The sequence below is a fragment of the Rhinoderma darwinii genome, chromosome 1 (genome assembly GCF_050947455.1).
Source record: "Rhinoderma darwinii isolate aRhiDar2 chromosome 1, aRhiDar2.hap1, whole genome shotgun sequence".
In the NCBI taxonomy this organism is placed as follows: Eukaryota; Metazoa; Chordata; class Amphibia; order Anura; family Rhinodermatidae; genus Rhinoderma; species Rhinoderma darwinii.
The window spans coordinates 236,816,237-236,840,818 of record NC_134687.1 but is presented as its reverse complement, the minus strand read 5'-3'; the positions used below and the strand labels follow the sequence as shown (position 1 = coordinate 236,840,818).

The window sequence follows — 24,582 nt, the reverse complement described above, 5'->3', positions numbered from 1 at the left end:
ATTCCCTAATCTGACTACTTTCCCTGGCCCCCCTTTTACATTAGTCATGAGGACTTGACCCCTTCATTCAGCAGTATACCCCACACTCCTTGCACCCTAATGCACTTCATATCTGTCATACACAGACACTGGCTGGTGACCGGCTCATGCAGCTTTATGTGTACTACCCCATATTTATAAAAGGTGGCTGGACCATTGTACTTAGAGGCTCTGTCACCAGATTTTGCAACCCCTATCTCCTATTGCAGCAGATCGGCGCTGCAATGTAGATAAGAGTAACGTTTTTTGTTTTTTTTTAAAAACGAGCATTTTTGGCCAAGTTATGACCATTTTTATATTTATGCAAATGAGGCTTTCTAAAGTACAACTGGGCGTGTTTAAAGTAAAAGTACAACTGGGTGTGTATTATGTGCGTACATCTGGGCGTTTTTACTTCTTTTACTAGCTGGGCGTTGCGAATGGGAGTGTATGATGCTGAAGAATCAGCATCATCCACTTCTCTTCGTTAACACCCAGCTTCTGGCAGTGCACAGACACACAGCGTGTTCTCGAGAGATCACGCTGTGACGTCACTCACTTCCTGCCCCAGGTCCTGCATCGTGTCGGACGAGCGAGGACACATCGGCACCAGAGGCTACAGTTGATTCTGCAGCAGCATCAGCGTTTGCAGGTAAGTAGCTACATCGACTTACCTGCAAACGCCGATGCTGCTGCAGAATCAACTGTAGCCTCTGGTGCCGATGTGTCCTCGCTCGTCCGACACGATGCAGGACCTGTGGCAGGAAGTGAGTGACGTCACAGCGTGATCTCTCGAGAACACGCTGTGTCTGTGCACTGCCAGAAGCTGGGTGTTAACGAAGAGAAGTGGATGATGCTGATTCGTCAGCATCATACACTCCCATTCACAACGCCCAGCTATTAAAAGAAGTAAAAACGGCCAGATGTACGCACATAATACACGCCCAGTTGTACTTTTACTTTAAACACGCCCAGTTGTACTTTAGAAAGCCTCATTTGCATAAATATAAAAATGGTCATAACTTGGCCAAAAATGCTCGTTTAAAAAAAACAAAAAACATTACTCTTATCTCCATTGCAGCGCCGATCTGCTGCAATAGGAGATAGGGGTTGCAAAATCTGGTGACAGAGCCTCTTTAACAAGCACTTATACATTTTGTGTCTCCCTTATTTCCCCATAGATTGTAGGCTCTTGTGAGCAGGGTCCTCACTCCTTTTGTTTGAATTGTTCATTCATTCTGTCACTATGTTATGTCTCATATTGTCTGTACATGAACCCTCTGAATTGTAAAGTGCTGCGTAATATGTTAGCGCTATATAAATAAAGATTATTGTTATTATACAAGCATCACTAATGGCGTGTGTTGGACGGCTGGAAACTTATATGGAGCTTTTAGATTACAGCCAGATTCTTATCAGTAATTACCTTTCTCACCCTCCCCAAATGTTAAAATACTTTGGTGGTCTCAGAATATGTAAAAATTCTACTAGGTGGTCCATAACAGAAATGGTCTTACTTGAAAAATTGGCATATAATGCTGCATAGTCTTTCTGTCCATCAGCATTTAGAATGTATTTTTGTGTAGCATTTATGTGTATATCTTTGCTGGTAGTTTGTTCTTATCATTGTGATTTTTTTTTATTTTGTCTCTTTAAGTATGTTAACATTTTGAATTTATTATGCATAGAGATTCCAACAAGACATTGAGTAAACATTTCAGATGTAACAGAATTGTACAGAGTTGCATAGGACTGTAGGTAAACCGTATAATTTGCCTTACCCCAGATGTACAAAACTAAAGAGTTAAGGAAAAAAAGTCAACTCTACTACAGCTATGTATTGCACAATAATGCAAATAGTGGCACACATGTAGAACTAGGACAGGATGAATGTATTCCGATTCTCCTTTGATAGACATTGTTTACTTTATATATATATATATAGCTGTTTATTGATCACAATGGGTGCCTGCGCATGCTTTATTTTTCCCAATGATATTTATTTTTTTGTTTTGTCGGATTTATACGGCATTGTACTAAAAAAAAACCTCTGCACACATTTGGCGGTATAGTAGGGCTGTATAGGGGTCTACAAGTCAATGGTACAGAGTCACAATATTTTTGTTTGCATGAGGTCTAAGTCTGTACAATATAGTAGTTCCCCGGTTTGGTACGTACTCTAGATACACTTGGGATTAAGATACTGTATGCGTTTTTATATACAGCACATTGATACCATAAATAGGAAGGTTAAAAAAAAATTATAGTTGTACAATATTGTACTAATGTTAAAAAATGGATATGTCTTCAACTTCCCCAAAATCTGCTTGTCTACTTTTGTGCATCATTCTTTTCACCCCTATTGCACAAATGAATTCTACCCTAAAGGAGTTAAAGGTCGGCAAAGGAATATTAATCCTAGTCTTTCCTTGACCCTATTTTTTTTTCAATCTTGGGGATTATTATTATGTGATCTCATGTGAATGGATTTCAGCTCCACATTCTCCTGGTAGATTAGACGCCTTCAAAGCAAAAAAAGTAAATCACCAAAACTCTTCATTTCCATAATAGCCACCAGATGTGACGTTATCCAACTTATATTTAAAGTATATCTAATAAAAGCTTTATAACTATTTATGTAAACCCTTTTACCATCCATCAGTTTTGATTTGAAATTTTCAACACCTTTTTTAAATGAAGAGTATTTTGGCCCTGAATTTCAATATTTTTATAGTGTATGTGTATTTAAAATGGGAATATACACTTTATTAGACACCCATCTAGTAGTGCGTTGGACCTCCTTTGGTCTTCAGAACTGGAGCAATTTGTCATGGCATAGATTGCACTAGGTGATGAAATTGTACATGCGAACAGGATAGCTCCTCGCAGTTGCCACTAAAGTACCCTTCTGCCATAGGGTATACAGCTGCCCAGAAGGAATGAACTTGGTCGGCCATAATGCTTAGAAAAGCCCTACTGTTCAAATGTACATCAACAGGTATCAGAGGACCAAGGGTGTGGAAAAAAAACATTCCCACATCAATACTCCACCTCCAATAGTCTGAACTGTCGACACCTGACAGGAAGTGTTCATTGATTCATGCTGCTTTCGCCAAATTCTGACCCTCCTATCGGCATGGTGCAACAGAAATCTGGATTCATCTGACAAGGCGATGTTTTTCCACCTCTCAGTGATCCAATTTCTGTGCCCCTTTGCCCACTGGAGTCTTGTCTGTTTGTTTCCCTTTGACAGCAATGGCACTCGAATTTATCACCTGCTGTTATAGTCCATCCGTGCTAAGGAACGACGAGTTGTGTTTTTGCACACGTTAGTTGGAGCACCAGCATTTCATTCGACTGCAATTTGCTTGGCTGTTCATCAGAACAATTCTTGACATCCTCCTTTGACCCCTTTCGTCGATGAGTTGTTCATAGGATCCCCTTTCGTTGGATATTTTTAGTCAAACACACCATTCTCACTGTTACACGAGAAACTCCCACAAGGTTGACAGTTTTTGAAATACTGGCCCCAGCTAGTCTAGCACTGATGATCATGTCTTTTCTCAAAGTCGTTCAGATCGCTCAATTTTCCCATTCTAATAAGGACTTACACTAAAAATGATCCATGGAAAGCTCCTATAGTGAAAGGGCAGGTGTCTCTAATAAAGTACCCATTCAATGTGTGTGTGTATATATATATATATATATATATATATATATATATTAATGTATATATGTCAATTGATTACAACTTTAATAACTGATGCATGTATATACCGTTCTGTATATGGTTCAGATAACAAGGTAATGGCATTGGCCATAGTTACCTCAAACGTTTACTATCCAATATTGCAAAAAAAAAGGATTATATATATTTGACTGGTTTTCCTTGGTAACATTGCTGCTTATTTATAAAAGGGAGACCTCCCAAAAATGATCTTCAGGCATGTCATTGAGACATGTTAGAAGACTAGAATGGTGCAATCCTTGGGTTCAGACCTTTACCAATTTCTTAAATTATGGGGCAGCAAAATGTATTCAGCGCCTCTAAGAGAGTTCCATCAAAAGAAATCTCTGACACAATAAATTAAACAAAATGCCCTTCAAATCAATGGTTGACAACCTTTTTTTTTTTTTGTTATATTAAAAATCATGAAAAGCCCAAAAATGTTACGGTCAAATTGGAAAAATAATAAAGATTAGAAGTAATATAGGTCTATAATTCATAATTAATATGTGAGCTGTAACATGATGGTAATTACAGTCACAATGACCTACACAAGCCCCTCCAGCTTCAAAAACATCACAGAGACATCTTTTTATTATGACAAACACTGGATAAAAGTCTGTTACCAGGTTGTCATACTTGGAACTATTAAAACATATTCACGTGCATCAGATTTGTTGCAGAATTTTTTTTTGTAGTAAATCTACCCCTTAAAGGGACTCTGGAGAATGATAGGGGTACTTGGAGTTTGGGAGTGCAATGGTGATAAACTGGGAGATTAAACATTACATAGATGCCAATGCCAGCAGCCTTTTTGTTCTTATTATGTGTTTTTGAATTGATAACATTATCTAGTCAAGAATGTGTGTTACAGGTACAAGATTCCATCTCCTGCTATATAGTCTGGCCTAAATGCACCGTGAACAGAGACTTTTCACGCACAACAATTTGAAAGCGTCATCTGTTGACTTTAGTCTTTATGAAGTCAAGATATTGGCGGGACCTTTGCTTTACCCTTTAAACACTGTACAGTGATATAAAACACAACCTTATTTTATTCCTGGCATGGAAAGTTCTGTGGCAGAATACCAATACCAACCTTCTTTGTTAAGCCATATGAGTGTTTGTATAAGCGTTTCTCGCGGATAATACAAAGAGCTAAATATCATCTAATGCCCCTTTGGACTAATTTTATTTCATGATTTTTTTTAGACCAAATGTTTGTGGATCTCGATATCACTCATATTGTTGCCCAGGATGGAAAACACTACCGGGCGGAAACCAGTGTATTGTTCGTAAGTATGGATTTGTTTTTTTTTTCATTATTAAGGAACCTGTTTGCAAAGTTCACTGGGCACCGAATCTAGTTTTAAATATTGGGACTATAGAAATATCAGTGTTGCGGTAAAGTCTCATTAATTTTCATATAACCTTCCAAGCTTTCTAGTCTACTTTACTTACAAAAGCTATCCAGAATTTACACCCACATGTCTCTTCTTCACAAGCTGGGTGTTCTGTCCAAACTTCACAGGTTTACTCTTATTTACATGGCAAGGCAGTGAATACTTGAATGGTGTTTCGAATTGTAATAACTTTTGCCAGCTGATTTTAGTTTAATGACCTAGCTCAAGCGTCTGTTCCTCATCCTAGTGACGTCACTACTCTAAAAGGCATGGTGGTCTTTCATAGTAGAAATGTACTAATTTACTGTTTGTGCATTAAAAGACAAAGGTTGTCACAGTTGAGTCAAATAATACTGTGGCTTCTGAGGTCAGCAAGACTGAAGACTTCCCTTTGTTTCTCCCCCAGAGGTGTTACAAATATGCCATATGTACTTATTTATCTAGACGAAGGCCTTATATGGGAATTTTTCAGCACTGGTTCTTGGGGATGATTTCCTGTGCTTTGCTTTTGCAGGTGGTAAGTTAGTTCTCTATTCACAGGAGGTTATATCAACATATGTATCCACTTTAGAGATACATTTACTTCAAGCAGAATGATGAGATTGCAGGTCACCTTCAGCCTAACCTATCAACCCACATTGCGTTTTTTAAAGTTCTAATGTTGCGATATATTTAAGCGAACCTTCAGAAAAATAAAAAGTATACAACAATGCAAGCAAGACAGAAATAAACCTAACAAAGAATCCATGGAGTATAAATAGATGTAACCATAATCTATATAAAGAAGGCCCCATGCACATGGCTGTATGGGAGCACGGGCCGCAAAAAAACAAAAAGTAGGAGATGCTCCATATTTCCCGGCACGATTCTGCTGCACGGACAAGCTTCCATAGCGATACGGAAAGGTGTCCGCGGCTAATAGAACAGGGTGGGTCCGTAATTGCGGACTGCATTGCGGTCCTTAATTACGGCGTTTTTTTTACGGTCGTGTGCATGGGGCCGAGTGGAAATTATTTTAAAGGTGAAAAAGGAAACCTTTGTAGGCAATAAAAACCTTCAATAATGTTATCTTCATTAAAAACAAAAGTTAAAAAAAAAAATCCTGGTTTGTACGCAGGAATATACCATACATACTTGTAAAGTTCAAAAGCTAAAACATAATTCACATAAATACAATGGGCATAATGAAATATGGATAAGTAAAGGCAAATGAGGGCAAGCCTCTCACATATCGACACATTTATCAAACACATATAAAGGAAGAATTTGATGAAAACAATGAGAACATAATTTGCACTCCGATAGCAGATGCTAATACCAATCTGTAAGGAATGGCAAATTACATATATAGCAACATTGAACCTAGGATCTGGCTGAAATTGGCAAATTGCTTTCCCTGTCTCCATACTCAGTATCTTTGAGAGAGAAGAAATAACTTGAGTTCAGCAGTATATTAAAACAAAAACATTACAAAACTAAAAAGTTATACATATTCAAACAATGCATCAAATCACATAGAATAAAAATTGAGTAAGATCCGTAAACACATTCCATCTTAAAAAAAAATCACCTATGTTTTGTTGTCCTATTCTGTGAAGTTATTGAAACTTCTATTTAGCTGTTTCTTAGTTGTATTTCTTCCTTTTGCCACCCCAAATGGGCAAGATTACAGTTCCCTCTAGGATGTCACCAATGTTTCCTAAAATTCTAGAGAACCAATCAACATTTCCTTTACCCTTACTATGGGAAAGTTAGGGGATAATGGTGATATTGTGTTTGATACTCAGCTTTTTCAAAAACAGATAGAAGTTAGAAAAGTCTATATATAAATTATAACAACTTGAAGTAGATCACAAATGAAGGACTCATATTTATTGCTGATTTGCTTATTTTTTTAAGAAAAATGGTCTCAGTATATTTATATAGGAATCAATCCCACATACCTAGGAACCATAATTTCTCCTTAGAACTTTTTTTTTTAATCAAGTAATTTTTATAAAATTTTTGAAATTGTATATAAAACATCAGTAAAAAAAAAAAAAAGATCCTCCTTAAACGTTTTTATTGCAAAAAAAGTTTCTTCTTAGGGTAAATTCTAACACTAAAAGGGGTACTGAACTTGAACTTGGGTACCTCAACTTCAGAAGAAAATAGTGGTTCTGTGGTTCTGTCTAGAACTAGTAGTATTCAAGATGGCAAGAAGTTCAGACGAGTCCATTACCTTTGATAGTCAACACATTGTCGCTAATAAGAAGACTAGAGGCATTTCATCACAAGTTTGGTATAAAATATTACTGAAATCTTCCTAGAATATAGTAAAAGTGGTTGTTGGAAAGCCCCCTAAAGATAGAGTTACTAGAAGACATAAATGTTACCCACAACATAAATAACAAAATATAGAAAATTCTGGGGAACACGAGGCCCCTGTGACTTTAGAGCTGAAACACTCTCTGCACTGCATACATTGTTAAAAGTGATCATGTATGTTCTGATGTAGAGTCATTTCTCATAAGGTGTCTACAGAGCGACTTTTAAACTTCTGCTCCCTGAACACTTATTTTAGCATGCTTTTCACATGTCACAGCCCTTTTTCTGTACAGCATAAGAAAAGATGGTATAGCAAAAAAAAAAAAAAAAAAAGGGTGAAACTTTTGTAAACAGTGAGAGACCAAATAATTTAAACTATTCACCATTAGCATTATCTTTTGTACTTTTGCCTTGTTCTTTCAGAATGTTGATAATGCAACCAATGTAATACTGAATCTATGGTTTGAAGACACTTTCCTGAATATAATGTTGTTATCAGAATCTCTGCATTTACATGCAGTGAACGTTTTTAAGATATGTTTCTATGTATCTATAGAGGCACTATGTGATTGACTGGTTTCGGTAGTGCTTCTTTTATTTTCATGACCTGCTTTCTCTATCAGGCCTGCATGTGAAGCTGCAAGCTCTGAATTTAGTGGGTGTTCCCTGTGAAGCTTATTCTCTCCATCTCCTTTCAATGCTCTAACCAGAGCGCCTATGTCTAGTCCATCTTCCTCTGGCTGTGCAAGCTGTGATTTCTGTGAGAAAAATAAAGGGGTATTTTACAGTTTTATGTAAATTAAGCTTAAATGGACACAGAAGCTTTTTGAATTATATGTAACCATTTTTACAGACAACGCTATATTGTGTTATTCTGAATTTGAACGAACTCTTTTAATGGACACCAACTTTTCAAACAACTTACGGTATACTTAATAAGTATACCTGATATATATATATATGTGTATATATATATATATATATACACACACACTACCGTTCAAAAGTTTAGGCTCACTTAGAAATTTCCTTATTTTTGAAAGAAAAGCACAGTTTTTTTCAATGAAGATAACATTAAATTAATCAGAAATACACTCTATACATTGTTAATGTGCTAAATGACTATTCTAGCTGCAAACGTCTGGTTTTTAATGCAATATCTACATAGGTGTATAGAGGCCCATTTCCAGCAACCATCACTCCAGTGTTCTAATGGTAAATTGTGTTTGCTAACTGTGTTAGAAGGCTAATGGATGATAAGAAAACACTTGAAAACCCTTGTGCAATTATGTTAGCACCGCTGTAAACAGTTTTGCTGTTTAGAGGAGCTATAAAACTGACCTTCCTTTGAGCTAGTTGAGAATCTGGAGCATTACATTTGTGGGTTTGATTAAACTCTCCAAATGGCTAGAAAAAGAGAGCTTTCATGTGAAACTCGACAGTCTATTCTTGTTCTTAGAAATGAAGGCTATTCCATGCGAGAAATTGCGAAGAAACTGAAGATTTCCTACAACGGTGTGTACTACTCCCTTCATACGACAGCACACACAGGCTCTAACCAGAGTAGAAAGAGAAGTGGGAGGCCCCGCTGCACAACTGAGCAACAAGACAAGTACATTAGAGTCTCTAGTTTGAGAAATAGACGACTCACAGGTCCTCAACTGGCAGCTTCATTAAATAGTACCCGCAAAACGCCAGTGTCAACGTCTACAGTGAAGAGGCGACTTCGGGATGCTGGCCTTCAGGGCAGAGTGGCAAAGAAAAAGCCATATCTGAGACTGGCTAATAAAAGGAAAAGATTAATAATTGTAATTGACCTACCATTAAAATGTAGTTACATAGATTGAAAAAAGACACAAGTTCATCAAGTTCAACACTTCCTACTCCATAACATGTTTTTCATTGCTAGCTTAGTTATAACCCTCAATACCATTTGTCAGTAAATAAACATCTATCCTTTTTGAAATGCTGACATAGTATCTGCCATTACTACCACTTGGGGTAGGGCATTCCATACTTATATATGTTAATAAGAAAATGATGATCATTATCACCTGTTTGGTATAATTGGTTAATCATACACCTCATTATAATCCTACAAAATCCATGACTTTGTGTAAGTGTACCTAGAAGAATTGATGCTGTTTTGAAGGCAAATGGTGCTCACACCAAATATTGATTTGATTTAGATTTTTTTTTCTTCCAATTTACATTTTGTTAATTGGTAATAAAAAAAAATGTGAATTCTTTTTTTGAAAGCATTCTTACTTGGCAGCATTTTTCCACAAGTGTCTAAAACTTTTGCACAGTACTGTATATGTGATAGATAGAGATAGGAGAGCAGGAATCTCCTCTTCTATGTGTGCAGTGTATAGAAGACATGATAGCTGTTAGGCTACACCCACTAACTTAGATAAAACTAAGAAGTAGAGATAGAGCCTGCAGAGGGTAAAACGGCTAAAAAACGCAGAATGCAAGTCATAATATGGCCAGAAATTGTTATTCCTCATGTACACAGATATGACACCTTATTCTGAAAAGTCATCTGATAAGTTAGGAACAATTTCATCACTGTTTGAATGAATGGTTCTAGAATTTCCTAATATACTAACTGTTTCAATTCTTCACCATTGAATATTAGTTTGCTGTCAGTGAATGCGAACATTCTTGTTTACATTCAGAGGATGAAACCTGTACACATCTAGTTCTGCGCTGAGAAGTGGATATAATTGCATCCAGTCTAGGCAATGCTCTGTGAGCTAAAAAGCTTGGACTCCAGACTGATCCATTGTAGAAAATTACCAAAGAGATTTGTGCAGCTGCTGCTGATGTATTTAGCTGACAGAGCATTGCCTGGATGGTATACTATTGTATCCACTTCTCAGCTGAGAGCAGGACTGGGAAAGCACAGGGTATCACTTTTAATGCAATTTCCTATTATAATAAAGTGATGGCAAACTGAAATTTCACTTAAAAGCATACCTAACTTTTCAGTTGACATTTCAGAATAAGCTGGCATATGTATGTACATGAGGAATACCGTAACACTATTTCTGGTCATTATATGACTTCTATATGGCATTTTTAGCCATGTTCTCCTCTGCAGACTCTATCTCTAATTCTCTGTTTTCTCTGAGCTAGTCGGTAAAGCCTAAATGCTATCCTGTCTTCTATACAATGCACACAGAGAAGAGTAGAATCCTTCTCTCTTATCTCTATCTATCACATATATAGACGGAAGATGCAGCAGCATGGAGGACATTACACAGCAGTAATGAGCAGTTCAGCTAAACATTCAGCACTGGGGTGAGATAAAATCCTTATCAGCAGCCTGTGTCTTTTCTCTGTTCCTGCTCTCACCTCCACTCCCTATAGACTTCTATGGGCAGCGTGTTTGTATCTTTCTTCTCCTGCTCCCTCCTCCCACTCCTTCCCTTCTCCATAGACTTCTATGGGCAGTGTGTCTGTTACTTTCTCTCTTTGCTCCCTCCTCCTGCTCCCGCCTTCCATTTCCATAGACTTGTATGGGCAGCAGTGTCTGTGTCTCTCTCACTGCTCCCCTTGCATCTCCATAGACTCCATAGACTTTTATGGGAAGCATGTCTGTGTTTTTCTCTTTATGCTCCCTCGTCCTGCTCCCCATCCCTTTTCCTTAGACTTCTATGGGCAGTGACATGCGTCTCTCCCTGATCCTGCTCCCTCCTCTTCCTCCACCTCTCCCCTCCATAGACTTGTAAGAGCAGCAGCATATGTCTCTCTCTCTTTGCTTCTGCTCCTTTTTCGTGTTCCCCCTCTCCTCTCCATAGATTTCTATGGACAGTAGCATCTGTATCTCTCTTTCTGCTACTGCCCCCTCATCTTGCTCCCCTTCCTTTCTCCATAGACTTCTATGGGCAGTGTGTCTATGTCTTTCTCTCCCTGCTTCCTCCTCCTGCTACCCCCTCTCTCCATAAACTTGTATGGGCAGCGTGTCTGTGTCTCTCTGTTCCTTCTCTCTCCTCCTGCTCCCCTCTCCAAAGGCTTGTATGGTCAGCATGTCTGTGTCTCCTCTCGACTCCTGTTCCCTCATTCTTCTCCCCATCTAACCAACATAGACTTCTATTAGCAGGCTATAAATAGACACCCCCCTTCCTGCAGCTTGTCTTATCTGCTCTGTAACTGCTCTTCATAACAACAGGAGATGGACAGCAGATTACTGGAAGGGAGACACCTAGTGGCAGTAGCTTCACACAGAATTTGCATGGATAAAAAAAATGAATTTTAACAGTAAGTACAAAGTTGGTATATATTAGATATACTATTAGATTACCATAAGTTGTTTGAAAAGTTGGTGTCCATTAACAGTAAGTGTGTAGGTGCAATACAGGCAAAAAAAATAATCTAAAACAAAGTATGAATCCCCTACAGCCTGGCTTATTCCTGAAGTTGCTCAGAATTTAGAAATGATAATAGTTACGATAAAAGTGACTAAAGGCTTTGTTTCCTGTCATAACAATTTAAATGGTATTCTCCAACGAGTTTCATAAATTTCATAATAAAACAAAATAGAGTTGTCTGTAAAAATGGTTACCTATAATTCAAAAAGCTTCCTTAGTAAAACGCTTTCGTTAACATCCTTTAAAAAGACCTTTTCTGCTACTTTATGGCTGTTGTTTTTGTGTGAAATGCATTTTAAGGACTGGGGAAGGGGGGCATATAATGGATAATAAGAAAGATTGATAAGTGGATGCATTGCACAACAAATTGCATGATACCCCTGTAATCACTTAAATGTTTTTTCCTGCTTTAGTCATTTATAGCATATCCATATCTGAACAGTGGGGGTCCAGAAATTGCACTTGGCAGTTTGCATAAATCCCATAGACTTTAATGAGTAGAGTCATGCACATTTATGGCCCCCTTTCCATTTTGTGTCTTCCTGTATTTAACTACTGCCGGCTGCCTTGACTTGCAGAACCGAGGTCAGAAGACCTCCATTCTCCCAGGAGGTGGGAGTCAGAAATTTATGGCATATCATGTAAACATGCTATAAATGTCTTAAATGGGAAAACCAATTTAAATGCAAGACTTCTTCATGTCTAAGGAACAAGCCATTTTTTTTAAATTTTGTTAGTATCTATTCAGTCACGTTCCTCAGAATCCCAGTACAGTAACTCAAAAGCCTGCTACTCTTCATGTTACACTCATAGGGCCCAGGAAGTTGGGTTATGGGGAACTGTTTTGCAGGGTCCTCGCACTGGTAAGTTGCATTAGTTGTCCCTCTGCCTGGCTGTGACATGGAGGGAACACCATGTTACATTTCTTTCCCAGCAATAAAATAGTGCCTCTGCGTGGTCAATAAATGTATTTTTGAGTTTTTGACTCCACAGGGCTATTAATTTATTAGTTAGATAAAGAAACCCCTCACTGACCCCTTTGTTCTCGCCATATCACAGGGACAGCTATTGCAAAACAAACTCCAGCTTTATGGATCTCTGTGAATGTGACAAGGGGATATTAGGTTATTTGCAGGCACATGCTTAAAAAATTCTTAGAATTTGAGTGTATGAAATGAAAATCTTCAAATCCAGTGATAACAATACTATAATAGCAAATGTGCTATAGAATAAGGCCACCCCTGTGGCTATTGGACCAGGGAGGTGAGGGGGCCCTGCACCAAACTAGATATACATTTTAGGCCACTACAAGGCAGTTCTATGCAATGTGATGCAGTTCTAGAGAGCTGGGAAGTGTACTAGTTGATTAACTACAGATGGTGGCCAAGGAATTTGGGTGTGGAGTCTAGGAGAGATACGTTCGGTCTGGGGATGTATTCTTTGAAGTCAACGGAGAATCAAGGACCCGCAAAAAAGGCTCCATTTTGAAATTGCTTTGTGTCCTCCCTCTTCAGTGTACACCCCTTCATAAGTGGTAACACTAGCAACTAGAACAAACAGGATTGGAAAGATTAATTGACTTCTCTTTTATTTTTAATTAGCAATCTGCCGGAATTCATGTGGAGATGGATTTTGTTCACGGCCGAACATGTGTACATGCTCTAATGGACAACTTTCTCCAACTTGCGGAGCTGGTGCAGGTGAGTAAAGTCAGAATAGTGCTATATACTAATGTAAGAATGTTTATAGACACATGCACTATTTATGCACATGTTATAGATAGAAATATCTAATACTTGAAATCTCACTTCATTCATTCCAGTAAATCGAATTTAACAATTACATAAAGCTTGCTCTGTATTTTATGTTATTCTATCTGTGTCAGCAGACTTATTTCTAGGAATATAAAATAAATAACAATAGTTAGCATTAAGTAGTTGTTTAATTTCCATCTATGCCCCTTTTAAGTGCAATTTGAGCCATATTTTGCAAATTATTTAATTTGGTGGAAATGAGTCTAAAGGTTTTGCCTGTTTCAGTCTATGGGGTGAAGCTTGTAGACCTGTACAGAGAGAGATTTGAACAATCGTTGTCACTGTTGTTCAGCCTTAAATATGAGGCCATTCTGACACAAATGTCAGATGTAAGCATATATAGGAAGTTTCAAATCGTGAAATCTTAGAGAGTTTGACAAAACAAGTACAGAACCCGTGATTAATATTCATGGGGAGTAATTTGATAAAGAAATGAAGATGAGATTCAGGTTGATCACTGTCTAAAGGCCCTTTTCTCTCCTACGAACACTCGTTCCGGATCATTGCTCTGTGTAAACATGGAAAAGATCAGCCAATCAATGAGCAAGCGATTGCTGATCAGATGATCGCATCTTTTATGCAAACCTAAAATTGGATGCTAGTCGGCAACACATCTCCCTATGTAAACAGGGAGATATGCTGCCGACATGATGCAAATGTGTGGGGCCGACCGATCGTTCGTCCCCATACATTACCGATTATTGCTCACTGTGAATGGAGCAAACAAGCGCCGATCAACATGTTGTATCGGCGTTCGGCACTCGTTTTCACTGCCAGTAATGGGCTGTCTAAAAGGCCCTATCGCTAATTGTAGAAAATCTTCATCATATATTGCAAAATGTATTTATCCTATCCTTCTGACATGATTGGTCTAAAAACTTGCAAAAACAGCATTTCGTTGGTAAGTGTTGTTTAAAATTGGCATTGCCTGGTAAAATGGGAATGCTTTTCATATATACTGAATAGAAATTAAATTCTTTAGCATTTTGACAATGTTAGGTGTGTGTTATCCTTTATTCTTAAGTGTTTACAATTCATGATGTAATAACCACAGACCTCAGTGATTATAAGCAACGACATTTGATCTCAATACTTATACAGTCATTATTTAAATGAGATTGACATTAATGACTTAATTCTTATATTATATGAAGTCTTATGGGAGAATCTTCTTTGTCACTTTGATTTCTTATAATAATATCACGCAAACAGCTATAAGTTCACATACAAATGACACATATTACTAAACTCGACTTTACAATAACTGTAAGACCCTGTTCACACAGAGTTTTTAGCGGTCAGAAAAAATCTTCTTTAGAATTCCTCAGAAAAATGCTCAAAAACAAAAAAAAGGACGAAAGAAAGGACATGCCGCTTATTTTTACGCTAACAGCCGACCGGGAAAAAAATGCTCCCATTGAAATCAATGGGGGGTGATTTCGGCCATTTTTGGCGCCGATACTGACGTGGTTTTCACATCAAAATCAGGGCCAAAAAACTCCCTGAGTGAACAGGGCCTAAGGAGTCACAATTCAATGAACTCCTTCAGCAGCGAAAGCTTATCATGCACTTTCCTGCGTTATAAATGTGCTATTATATGCTGTTGTTTTCAAGTCATAGATACACCAATAATTTACCACTGCAAGATCACCACATCCAAAATACTTGTTAATGCTATGCATAACACATTAACACTTTACATGTGATAATAAAATAAACTACACTACAAATAAGAATACAAATTAATGTCTCACAAGTTGTAGTATCCTATGCTATACTATAATTCCCATTATAATGTCAACCAAGCAATACATGCCCCAGTACTTAAAGAGGCTCTGTCACCAGATTTTGCAACCCCTATCTGCTATTGCAGCAGATAGGTGCTGCAATGTAGATTACAGTAACGTTTTTATTTTTAAAAAACGAGCATTTTTGGCCAAGTTATGACCATTTTTGTAGTTATGCAAATGAGGCTTGCAAAAGTCCAAGTGGGTGTGTTTAAAAGTAAAAGTCCAAGTGGGCGTGTATTATGTGCGTACATCGGGGCGTTTTTAATACTTTCACTAGCTGGGCGTTCTGATGAGAAGTATCATCCACTTCTCTTCAGAACGCCCAGCTTCTGGCAGTGCAGACACAGCCGTGTTCTCGAGAGATCACGCTGTGTCGTCACTCACAGGTCCTGCATCGTGTCAGACGAGCGAGGACACCGGCACCAGAGGCTACAGTTGATTCTGCAGCAGCATCAGCGTTTGCAGGTAAGTAGACTTACCTGCTAACGCCGATGCTGCTGCAGAATCAACTGAAGCCTCTGGTGCCGGTGTCCTCGCTCGTCTGACAGGATGCAGGACCTGTGAGTGACGTCACAGCGTGATCTCTCGAAAACACGGCTGTGTCTGCACTGCCAGAAGCTGGGCGTTCTGAAGAGAAGTGGATGATACTTCTCATCAGAACGCCCAGCTAGTGAAAGTATTAAAAACGCCCCGATGTACGCACATAATACACGCCCACTTGGACTTTTACTTTTAAACACACCCACTTGGACTTTTGCAAGCCTCATTTGCATAACTACAAAAATGGTCATAACTTGGCCAAAAATGCTCGTTTTTTAAAAATAAAAACGTTACTGTAATCTACATTGCAGCGCCTATCTGCTGCAATAGCAGATAGGGGTTGCAAAATCTGGTGACAGAGCCTCTTTAAGTAATGAAGATCTGACTACACTAGTCTCCACAAGAATATGGAGATCAAGGGTAGTCACTTCAGATAGCCATAACTGTAACTAGGTAGCACCACAAATTAATTTGACACTGCCTAGAAACTCAGAACTTAGTAACATAGTATATAAAGGGGTTTTCCCATGAGAGACAATTATGACATATCCACAGGACCTAGGGAAGTAGCCATCTTTATCTTGACTCTGATAACTTGCTGCAGCGTGATATCACACAACAAAAGCCATTGAAAAGTAATTGAAAAAGTCAAGATAAAGAATCTTTCCACTGTGTATTTAAAGAGGCTCTGTCACCACATTATAAGTGCCCTAACTTGTACGTAATGTAATCGGCGCTGTAATGTAGATTACAGCAGTGGTTTTTATTTAGAAAAACTATCATTTTTGATGGAGTTATGACCTATTATAGCTTTACGCTAATGACTTTCTTAATGGACAACTGGGCGTGTTTTACTTTTTGACCAAGTGGGCGTTGTGGAGAGAAGTGCATGACGCTGACCAATCAGTGACCAATCAGTCATACACTTCTCTCCATTCATTTACTCTGCACATAGTGATCTTACTAGATCACTATGTGTAGCCACATACACACATACGAACGTTACTCAAGTGTCCTGACAATGAATAGACATTACCTCCAGCCAGGACGGGATGTGTATTTAGAATCCTGACACTTCGCTAACGTTTGTGGTTGATTTACAGCACAGCAGGTATAGTCTCGCGAGATTACACTGTAAACTGTCATTTACAGCGAGACTACGCCTGCTGCGCTGTAAATCAACCACAAACGTTAGCAAAGTGTCAGGATTCTGAATACACATCCCGTCCTGGCTGGAGGTAATGTCTATTCATTGTCAGGACACTTGAGTAACGTTCGTATGTGTGTATGTGGCTACACATAGTGATCTAGTAAGATCACTATGTGCAGAGTAAATGAATGGAGAGAAGTGTATGACTGATTGGTCACTGATTGGTCAGCGTCATGCACTTCTCTCCACAACGCCCACTTGGTCAAAAAGTAAAACACGCCCAGTTGTCCATTAAGAAAGTCATTAGCGTAAAGCTATAATAGGTCACAATGTTGACCCAGAGGCAGAAGGCAAAAATCCCCGTCTTCTAAGGGAAAATAATATTTCCTGACTCCAAATATCAGAATAAGAATAAACCCCTTGATCAATTAAAAATCTCTAGTAATCTAGTAATTATAACTTGCAATATTATTTCTTTCAAGAGAGGCATCTAGACCACTTTTAACTTCTTTAACTGAATAAACCATGACTACATCCTGTGGCAGAGAGAATCATAGTCTCACTGCTCTTACAGTAGAAACTCCCCTTCTACGTTGGTCTAGAAACCTTCTTTTCTCTAGACATAGTGGTCATCCCCCCTTTGTTAAAGTTACAGTCCCGGGTATAACCAGATCATGGGAGAAATCTTTGTATTGACCTTAGATGTATTTATACATAGTTATACTAGGTCACCCCTCAGCTGTCTTTATTCGTAACTAAATAACTCTAATTATAATAATCTTTCTGGAAACTACAGTCCACCCATTTCATTTATTGCTGTGGTTGCCCACCTTTGAACTCCCTCAAACTCTTTTATGTCTTTCTATGTCTTTATGTCTTGCATACTTTACCCATTAGGAAAACTGAAGGACTCGCAATCAAATAAATTTTATTGGGATTTGCCCTTAAAAGATTCCATGTGTGTGAACTCTAGTAGCGCTGACATAACATAAATTCACAAAAATTGACCAATTGTACTGGCCTTCCTCTACAAGCAACTGCTTTCAACTCCAGGCAAAAATGCCTCATCAGAATGGAGCCAATGTGAAACAGGAAACTGTGTTACTTTAAAAATTATTAAACATATGACATATTTCAGCTAAATAATCAAATAATTCAGTCATTTTAGTAAATACCATTGACGTGCTCTGCAAGAAGTTTATTTTCAGATTTTTTCTTCCCTTGAGAAAAACTTTTTTTTTTTTTTTACAGTATCTTAAGGCTTTAACTTGAATCTTGTTTATTGAAACCCGATTTTAGTCTCAGAGTCTGAACCCAATCTACAGGCTGCACTAATTAAATGAATGTTTCTTTTGGCATTGGGCAATAGCAGCCTCCAGGAAACAGAAAGCGTGCCTTAAGGCAGAATTCAGAGAAAAAGCTCCCCCATGTATTATCAGGAATGTTAGAAAGCAAAGCAGGAGGGATTTAGCAAATTTGTGTTTCTTGGATATCGGTAGAAATCACTAATTTCTTAGCCTGGAAGAACTTACTTTACATAAAGGCTAAATAGTCCGTTTTTTATCTTGAAATGTGCTTTTTAATCTATGTCCATCTATCTAGGGGCATACATGTAAAAAACTAGGGATAGACTACACTAGACTTTATAGAAACCCTTTGTGTGCTGTAAATAGAAGCTATTACAAAACTTCTTGTTACATTACGACACATTGTTGTAGTCATCGACAAGTAAGAAACCTAGGAAAAAAAGGCAAATTTAATTGTAAGCATACAGTTGCCTTCACCTGGGGCATATGTTTAATGGTCCCACCAAACTCAATATGGTATTTTAGCAAAGATCAGCACCTGTGCTGTGCAGGAAAGCCCTTTTTGTATTATATGGTCTTGAAACCAAAGGTTGAAGTTAGAAAAGTAGAAACAAACAAACTGCAGAATTCATGTGGTATGCCTTACTGGAATTTTTTTCCCTATTAGGGCATGACCACACATGGCGGAATTCCTCCGCAACTGTCCGCATCAATGCCGCACCTAATCCGGGTTGCGGATTACGGCTGCGGATCTGCACAAAATGTGCAGAAAATTGATGCGGGCTAGCTGCTGCGGACTGCGGGAAAAGTGCTTCCCTTCTCCCTATCAGTGCAGGATAGAGAGAAGGGACAGCACTTTCCCTAGTGAAAGTAAAAGAATTTCATACTTACCGCCCGTTGTCTTTATGACGCGTCCCTCCTTCGGCATCCAGCCCGACCTCCCTGGATGACGCGCCAGTCCATGTGACCGCTGCAGCCTGTGCTTGGCCTGTGATTGGCTGCAGCCGTCACTTACACTGAAACGTCATCCTGGGAGGCCGGACTGGAGACAGAAACAGGGAGTTCTCGGTAAGTACGAACTTCATTTTTTTTTACAGATACATGTATATTGGGATCGGTAGTCACTGTCCCGGGTGCAGAAACAGTTACTGCCGATCGCTTAACTCTTTCAGCACCCTGGACAGTGACTATTTACTGACGTCTCCTAGCAACGCTCCCGTCATTACGGGAGCCACATTGACTTCCTCAGTCTGGCTGTAGACCTAGAAATACATAGGTCCAGCCAGAATGAAGAAATGTCAAGTGAAAAAAGCAAGACGCATCCGCAGCACACATGACATGTGCATGACAGCTGCGGACTTCATTGCGGAACTTTGAATCTCCATTGAAGTCAATGGAGAAATTCCGCCATGAGTCCGCCACTGCTCCGCAACAGACAGAGCATGCTGCGGACACCAAATTCCGCTCCGCAGCCTATGCTCCGCAGCGGAATTGTACGCATCGTGTAAACGAACACTGCTAAATTAAAGTGAAAGTCAATGGAGAAACGGCTCCGCTGCGGATTAACGCTGCGGAGTGTCCGCAGCGGAATTTAAGTGAAATTCCGCCATGTGTGAACCCGCCCTTAGTCCGGATTCACACGAGCGTGTTCGGTCCGTGATATACGGACCGTATGTCGGCAGTATTTCCCGAACCGAACACACTGCAGGGAGCCAGGCTCCTAGCATCATAGTTATGTATGACGCTAGGTGTCACTGCCTCTCCGTGGAACTACTGTCCTGTACTGAAAACATAATTACAGTACGGGACAGTTTTCCCACAGCGAGGCAGGGACTCCTAGCGTCATAGATGTATCCGGCCTTAATGTAAAGTAAAATCTGACCATGCTGCAGTTACATTGTTTAAAACAGTTGGAACACTGTATACTCAACTATTCCGATCTGTAAGGCCTCATAAACACGACCATGCTTTTGTGGCCACAATTTATCTGCATTTTTTATGATAAATTGCTGAGCCATTAATTTCTGTGGCCCAATGCACACGATCATGGTGTATATGGATCCGTGTGGGGGCCGAAAATCCGGACCGCAAGAAGACATGTAATTTTACGGTCCGGATTTGCGTATTCACCAATACTGGTGAATTGTTGTGGATCCATGAGTCCTGATGACACACGGATGCACGACGATGGACCGCAACAGACCCATGGTTTTGTGGACTGCAAAACCAATGCGGTAATGTGGATGAGGCCTATGGGAGTATTCTCATTAAACATCTGGATCTAAATAATAAAGTAAAATAATGCAGCTTAAAAACCTTTATAACTTGTCCATGTGAGTGTGGCCATAAACCATTTAAAAAAAAAAATAATGTACTTTTCATTATCCAACATTCAACTTACGTCTTGCTGAGACTTGTACTCTGCAATATGCATGTTTTAACAAATGCCCACTAATCTATTTATGTATACAAGTTTTTTGATATATGGCATAAGAAAAATAATAGCCATGACTCAAGAGCAGAAAAAAATGGGCAGTAATCACCCATACCCTAGCATGCAACGGTTTTGATAGATGTTCCAGAGAGTTTTGCCACGTACAGCTATAGTGACAGTATTTATGCAAGAGCACAGAAACCTGGTATTCGGTACTGACATTTTAGAGAATTAAAAGACAAGAACTCAGAGGTAAAATTATAACAATTTTATTCTGCATATAAAATAAATGAACCATAAAGCATTTCAATCTAAAAAGAACCATTGACTTGCTAGGTTTTGGACTAAGACCTGACACTGTGGAGAGGGAACACTTTTAATATAATATTTGTGAATCCAAAAACATACACTTGTCTGAAAACCAGCTTGATTTCACTGTTGTCACAATCTCTATATTAATGGAGGACATTGAGACAAATATATTCGAATTGTCTACATAATGGCATTCTATATTGGTCTGACCTTATGCTTAATAAGGGCATGACCACACATGGCGGAATTCCTCCGCAACTGTCCGCATCAATGCCGCACAGAATCTGCGTTGCAGATTCTGCAGCGGATCTGCACAAAATGTGCAGAAAATTGATGCGGACTGGCCGCTGCGGACTGCAGGAAAAGTGCTTCTCTTCTCCCTATTCAGTGCAGGATACAGAGAAGGGACAGCACTTTCCCTAGTGAAAGTCAAAGATATTCATACTTACCGCCCGTTGTCTTGGTGACGCGTCCCTCTTTCGGCATCCGGCCCGACCTCCCTGGATGACGCTCCAGTCCATGTGACCGCTGCAGCCTGTGCTTGGCCTGTGATTGGCTGCAGCCGTCACTTACACTGAAACGTCATCCTGGGAGGCCGGACTGGAGACAGACGCAGGGAGTTCTCGGTAAGTATGAACTTATATTTTTTTTTACAGATACATGTATATTGAGATCGGTAGTCACTGTCCCGGGTGCAGAAACAGTTACTGCCGATCGCGTAACTCTTTCAGCACCCTGGACAGTGACTATTTACAGACGTCTCCTAGCAACGCTCCCGTCATTACGGGAGCCCCATTGACTTCCTCAGTCTGGCTGTAGACCTAGAAATACATAGGTCCAGCCAGAATGAAGAAATGTCATGGTAGTAAAAACAATACGCTCCGCAGCACACATAAGATCTGCGGACTTCATTGCGGAATTTTGACTCTCCATTGAAGTCAATGGAGAAATTCCGCCATGAGTCCGCAACCAGTCCGCCACTGCTCCGCAACAGACAGAGCATGCTGCGGACACCAAATTCCGCTCCGCAGCCTATGCTCCGCAGCGGAATTGTACGCATCGTGTAAACGAACACTGCTAAATTAAAGTGAAAGTCAATGGAGAAACGGCTCCGCTGCGGATTAACGCTGCGGAGTGTCCGCAGCGGAATTTAAGTGAAATTCCGCTATGTGTGAACCCGCCCTTATAGTGCAAGACGCTTTGTGCCAACTGGAGTTTTTTCATTGTGTTATTAAAGTTACGTAAACGCAGCCATATTTGTGTACAGTCTTCATCTAATGGTCCAACATTAGGATAAATGTCTGATTCAGCCGTATATTTGTGTAAAAAAACTGGATGTGATCAGGGCCGCCATCAGGAATTTCAGGGCCCCCTACAGCTAAATTTTCTGGGCCCCCCTACCGTGGCACCGCCTGTTAACGGTACTCCGTCCAGCACTATGTCATGGTACCCAGGGCCGCCATCAGGGGGGGTATTATGGGTACTGATGTGAGAGGCCCGGCCAAACCTAATTGAAAGGGGGGCCCGGCAACTGCCGCGACTTGCCTTTGTTAGAAAAAAACCAGGCCCCTGCAATGGGGCCCGTTTTTTTCACCAAAAGAATGTCGTGAGCTGCGGGTCCCCCTTTCAATTAGGTTTGGCCGGGCCTCTCACATCAGTACCCATAATACCCCCCCTGATGGCGGCCCTGGGTAGCATGGGGGTCGTCATGGGGGCCGTCAAACACTGCAAACACCGCAAACTCCCGCGCATGCGCACCCGCGACCGCCTGGAACCGCGCACCGAATTTTGAGGCAGATTTTGACCTGCCCACACTATCTTGCCGCGTTTTTTGCCCGCGGCGATTGAGGACAGCAGACAAAAAACGCAGGGAAAAATGCATTTTCTGCCTCCCATTGATTTTGACGGCAGGTCAGAGGCAGAACCGCGGCAAGAAAGGACGTGCTGCTTTTTTCTTTTTCTGCGACTGGCTCCCATTGATTTCAGATTAAATCAATGGGAGGCGGTTTTGGAAGTTTTTTGGTGCTGATTCTGACGCAGTGTCTGAGTCAATATCAAGGCCCAAAAACTCTGTGAACTGGGCCTTATTGTTAGGGCTTATTCAGACGAACATGTAATACGTCCGTGCAATGTGCGTGATTTTCACGCGCCTCGCACGGACCTATGTTACTCTATGGGGCCGTTCAGACTGTCAGTGATTTTCATGCAGCGTGTGTCCGTGTGTCCGCTGCGTAAAACTCACGACATGTCCAATATTTGTGCATTGTTCGCGCATCACGCACCCATTGAAGTCAATGGGTGCATGAAAATCACGCCCAGCACTTCCGCAGCAGTAAAAACGATGAATGAAAACAGAAAAGCACCACGTGCTACAAACATACAAACAGAGTGTCATAATGATGGCGGCTGCGCGAAAATCACGCAGCCGCGCATCATACGCTGCTGCCACACGGAGCTGTTATGGACCTTTTGCATGCGCAAAATGCCACGTTTTTGCGCACACAAAAAGCACACGCTTGTGTGAATCCGGCCTTAGGGTAGGAACACACTATGCATGAACACTGCGGATTTTATGCAACAAATTTTATTGTGAAAAATCCGCAGCGTATCACAGTCGCAGCAGAGGGGATGAGATGTGAACAAATCTCATCCACACGCTGCAAAAAAAATGGACCTGCAGTGTGGCTTTTTAAGCCGCAGCACGTCAATGTATTCTGTGGAATCGCTGCCCCTCTGTTGCGGAAATGCTGCGGTTCTGCCGCAAAAATCACACATGAGAAAAAAAAAAGGCACTTTTTTAAATTTATAAAAAAGTTTAGACTTACCCCGGCCGTAGTCCTGGTGACGCGATCCTCTATACTTAGCGCAGCCCGGCCTCCTGTCATGACGTTTCATCCCATGTGACCGCTGCAGCAGTCACATGGTCTACAGCGTCATCCCAGGAGGCGGGGCTACGTTCAGAAGAGAGAGATGCGTCACCAGGACTACGGCCGGGGCAAGTCTGAACTTTTTTTTTCCTGCAGGATTCCCGCAGCGGACACGCCTCACGAAACCTGCGCCACTATTTGGTGCGATTTTGCTGGCGGAATTCCCTGCGGCTACCGGGGCGGATAAGCTGTGGAGTTTTACTCAGCATATCCGCCTAGTGTGTTCCTTATGATGTCGCTCCTGGAGCTGCTGCCGGTCTCTAAATAGGCAGTTGGTCCAGTAGAATTTGGAATTATTTTTTTTTGTGAACCAGCTTAAAAAAATACAAAACTTTTGTGTTAGGGCCTGTTCACATCACCGTTCGCTTCCGTTCCGTCTGAGGTTTCCGTCGGGTGAACCCCGCAACGGAAAGTGAAAGTGACAGCTTCCGTTTCCGTCACCATTAGCGCAGTCGACTACGCTATTGATTCCGTCCG

The 24,582-nt window shown here is 40.3% G+C and overlaps 1 protein-coding gene across 1 annotated transcript in view; it reads left to right on the top strand.

Moving 5' to 3' along the window:
- LOC142741564 (fibrillin-2-like) overlaps window positions 1-24,582 on the top strand; it is a 142,329-nt gene that overhangs the window by 37,272 nt on the left and 80,475 nt on the right. The window contains exons 2-3 of the mRNA XM_075850960.1: window positions 4,958-5,040; window positions 13,433-13,531. Of these exons, the coding sequence (XP_075707075.1) occupies window positions 4,958-5,040; window positions 13,433-13,531 (182 nt within the window). The remainder of the gene's footprint in view (window positions 1-4,957; window positions 5,041-13,432; window positions 13,532-24,582) is intronic.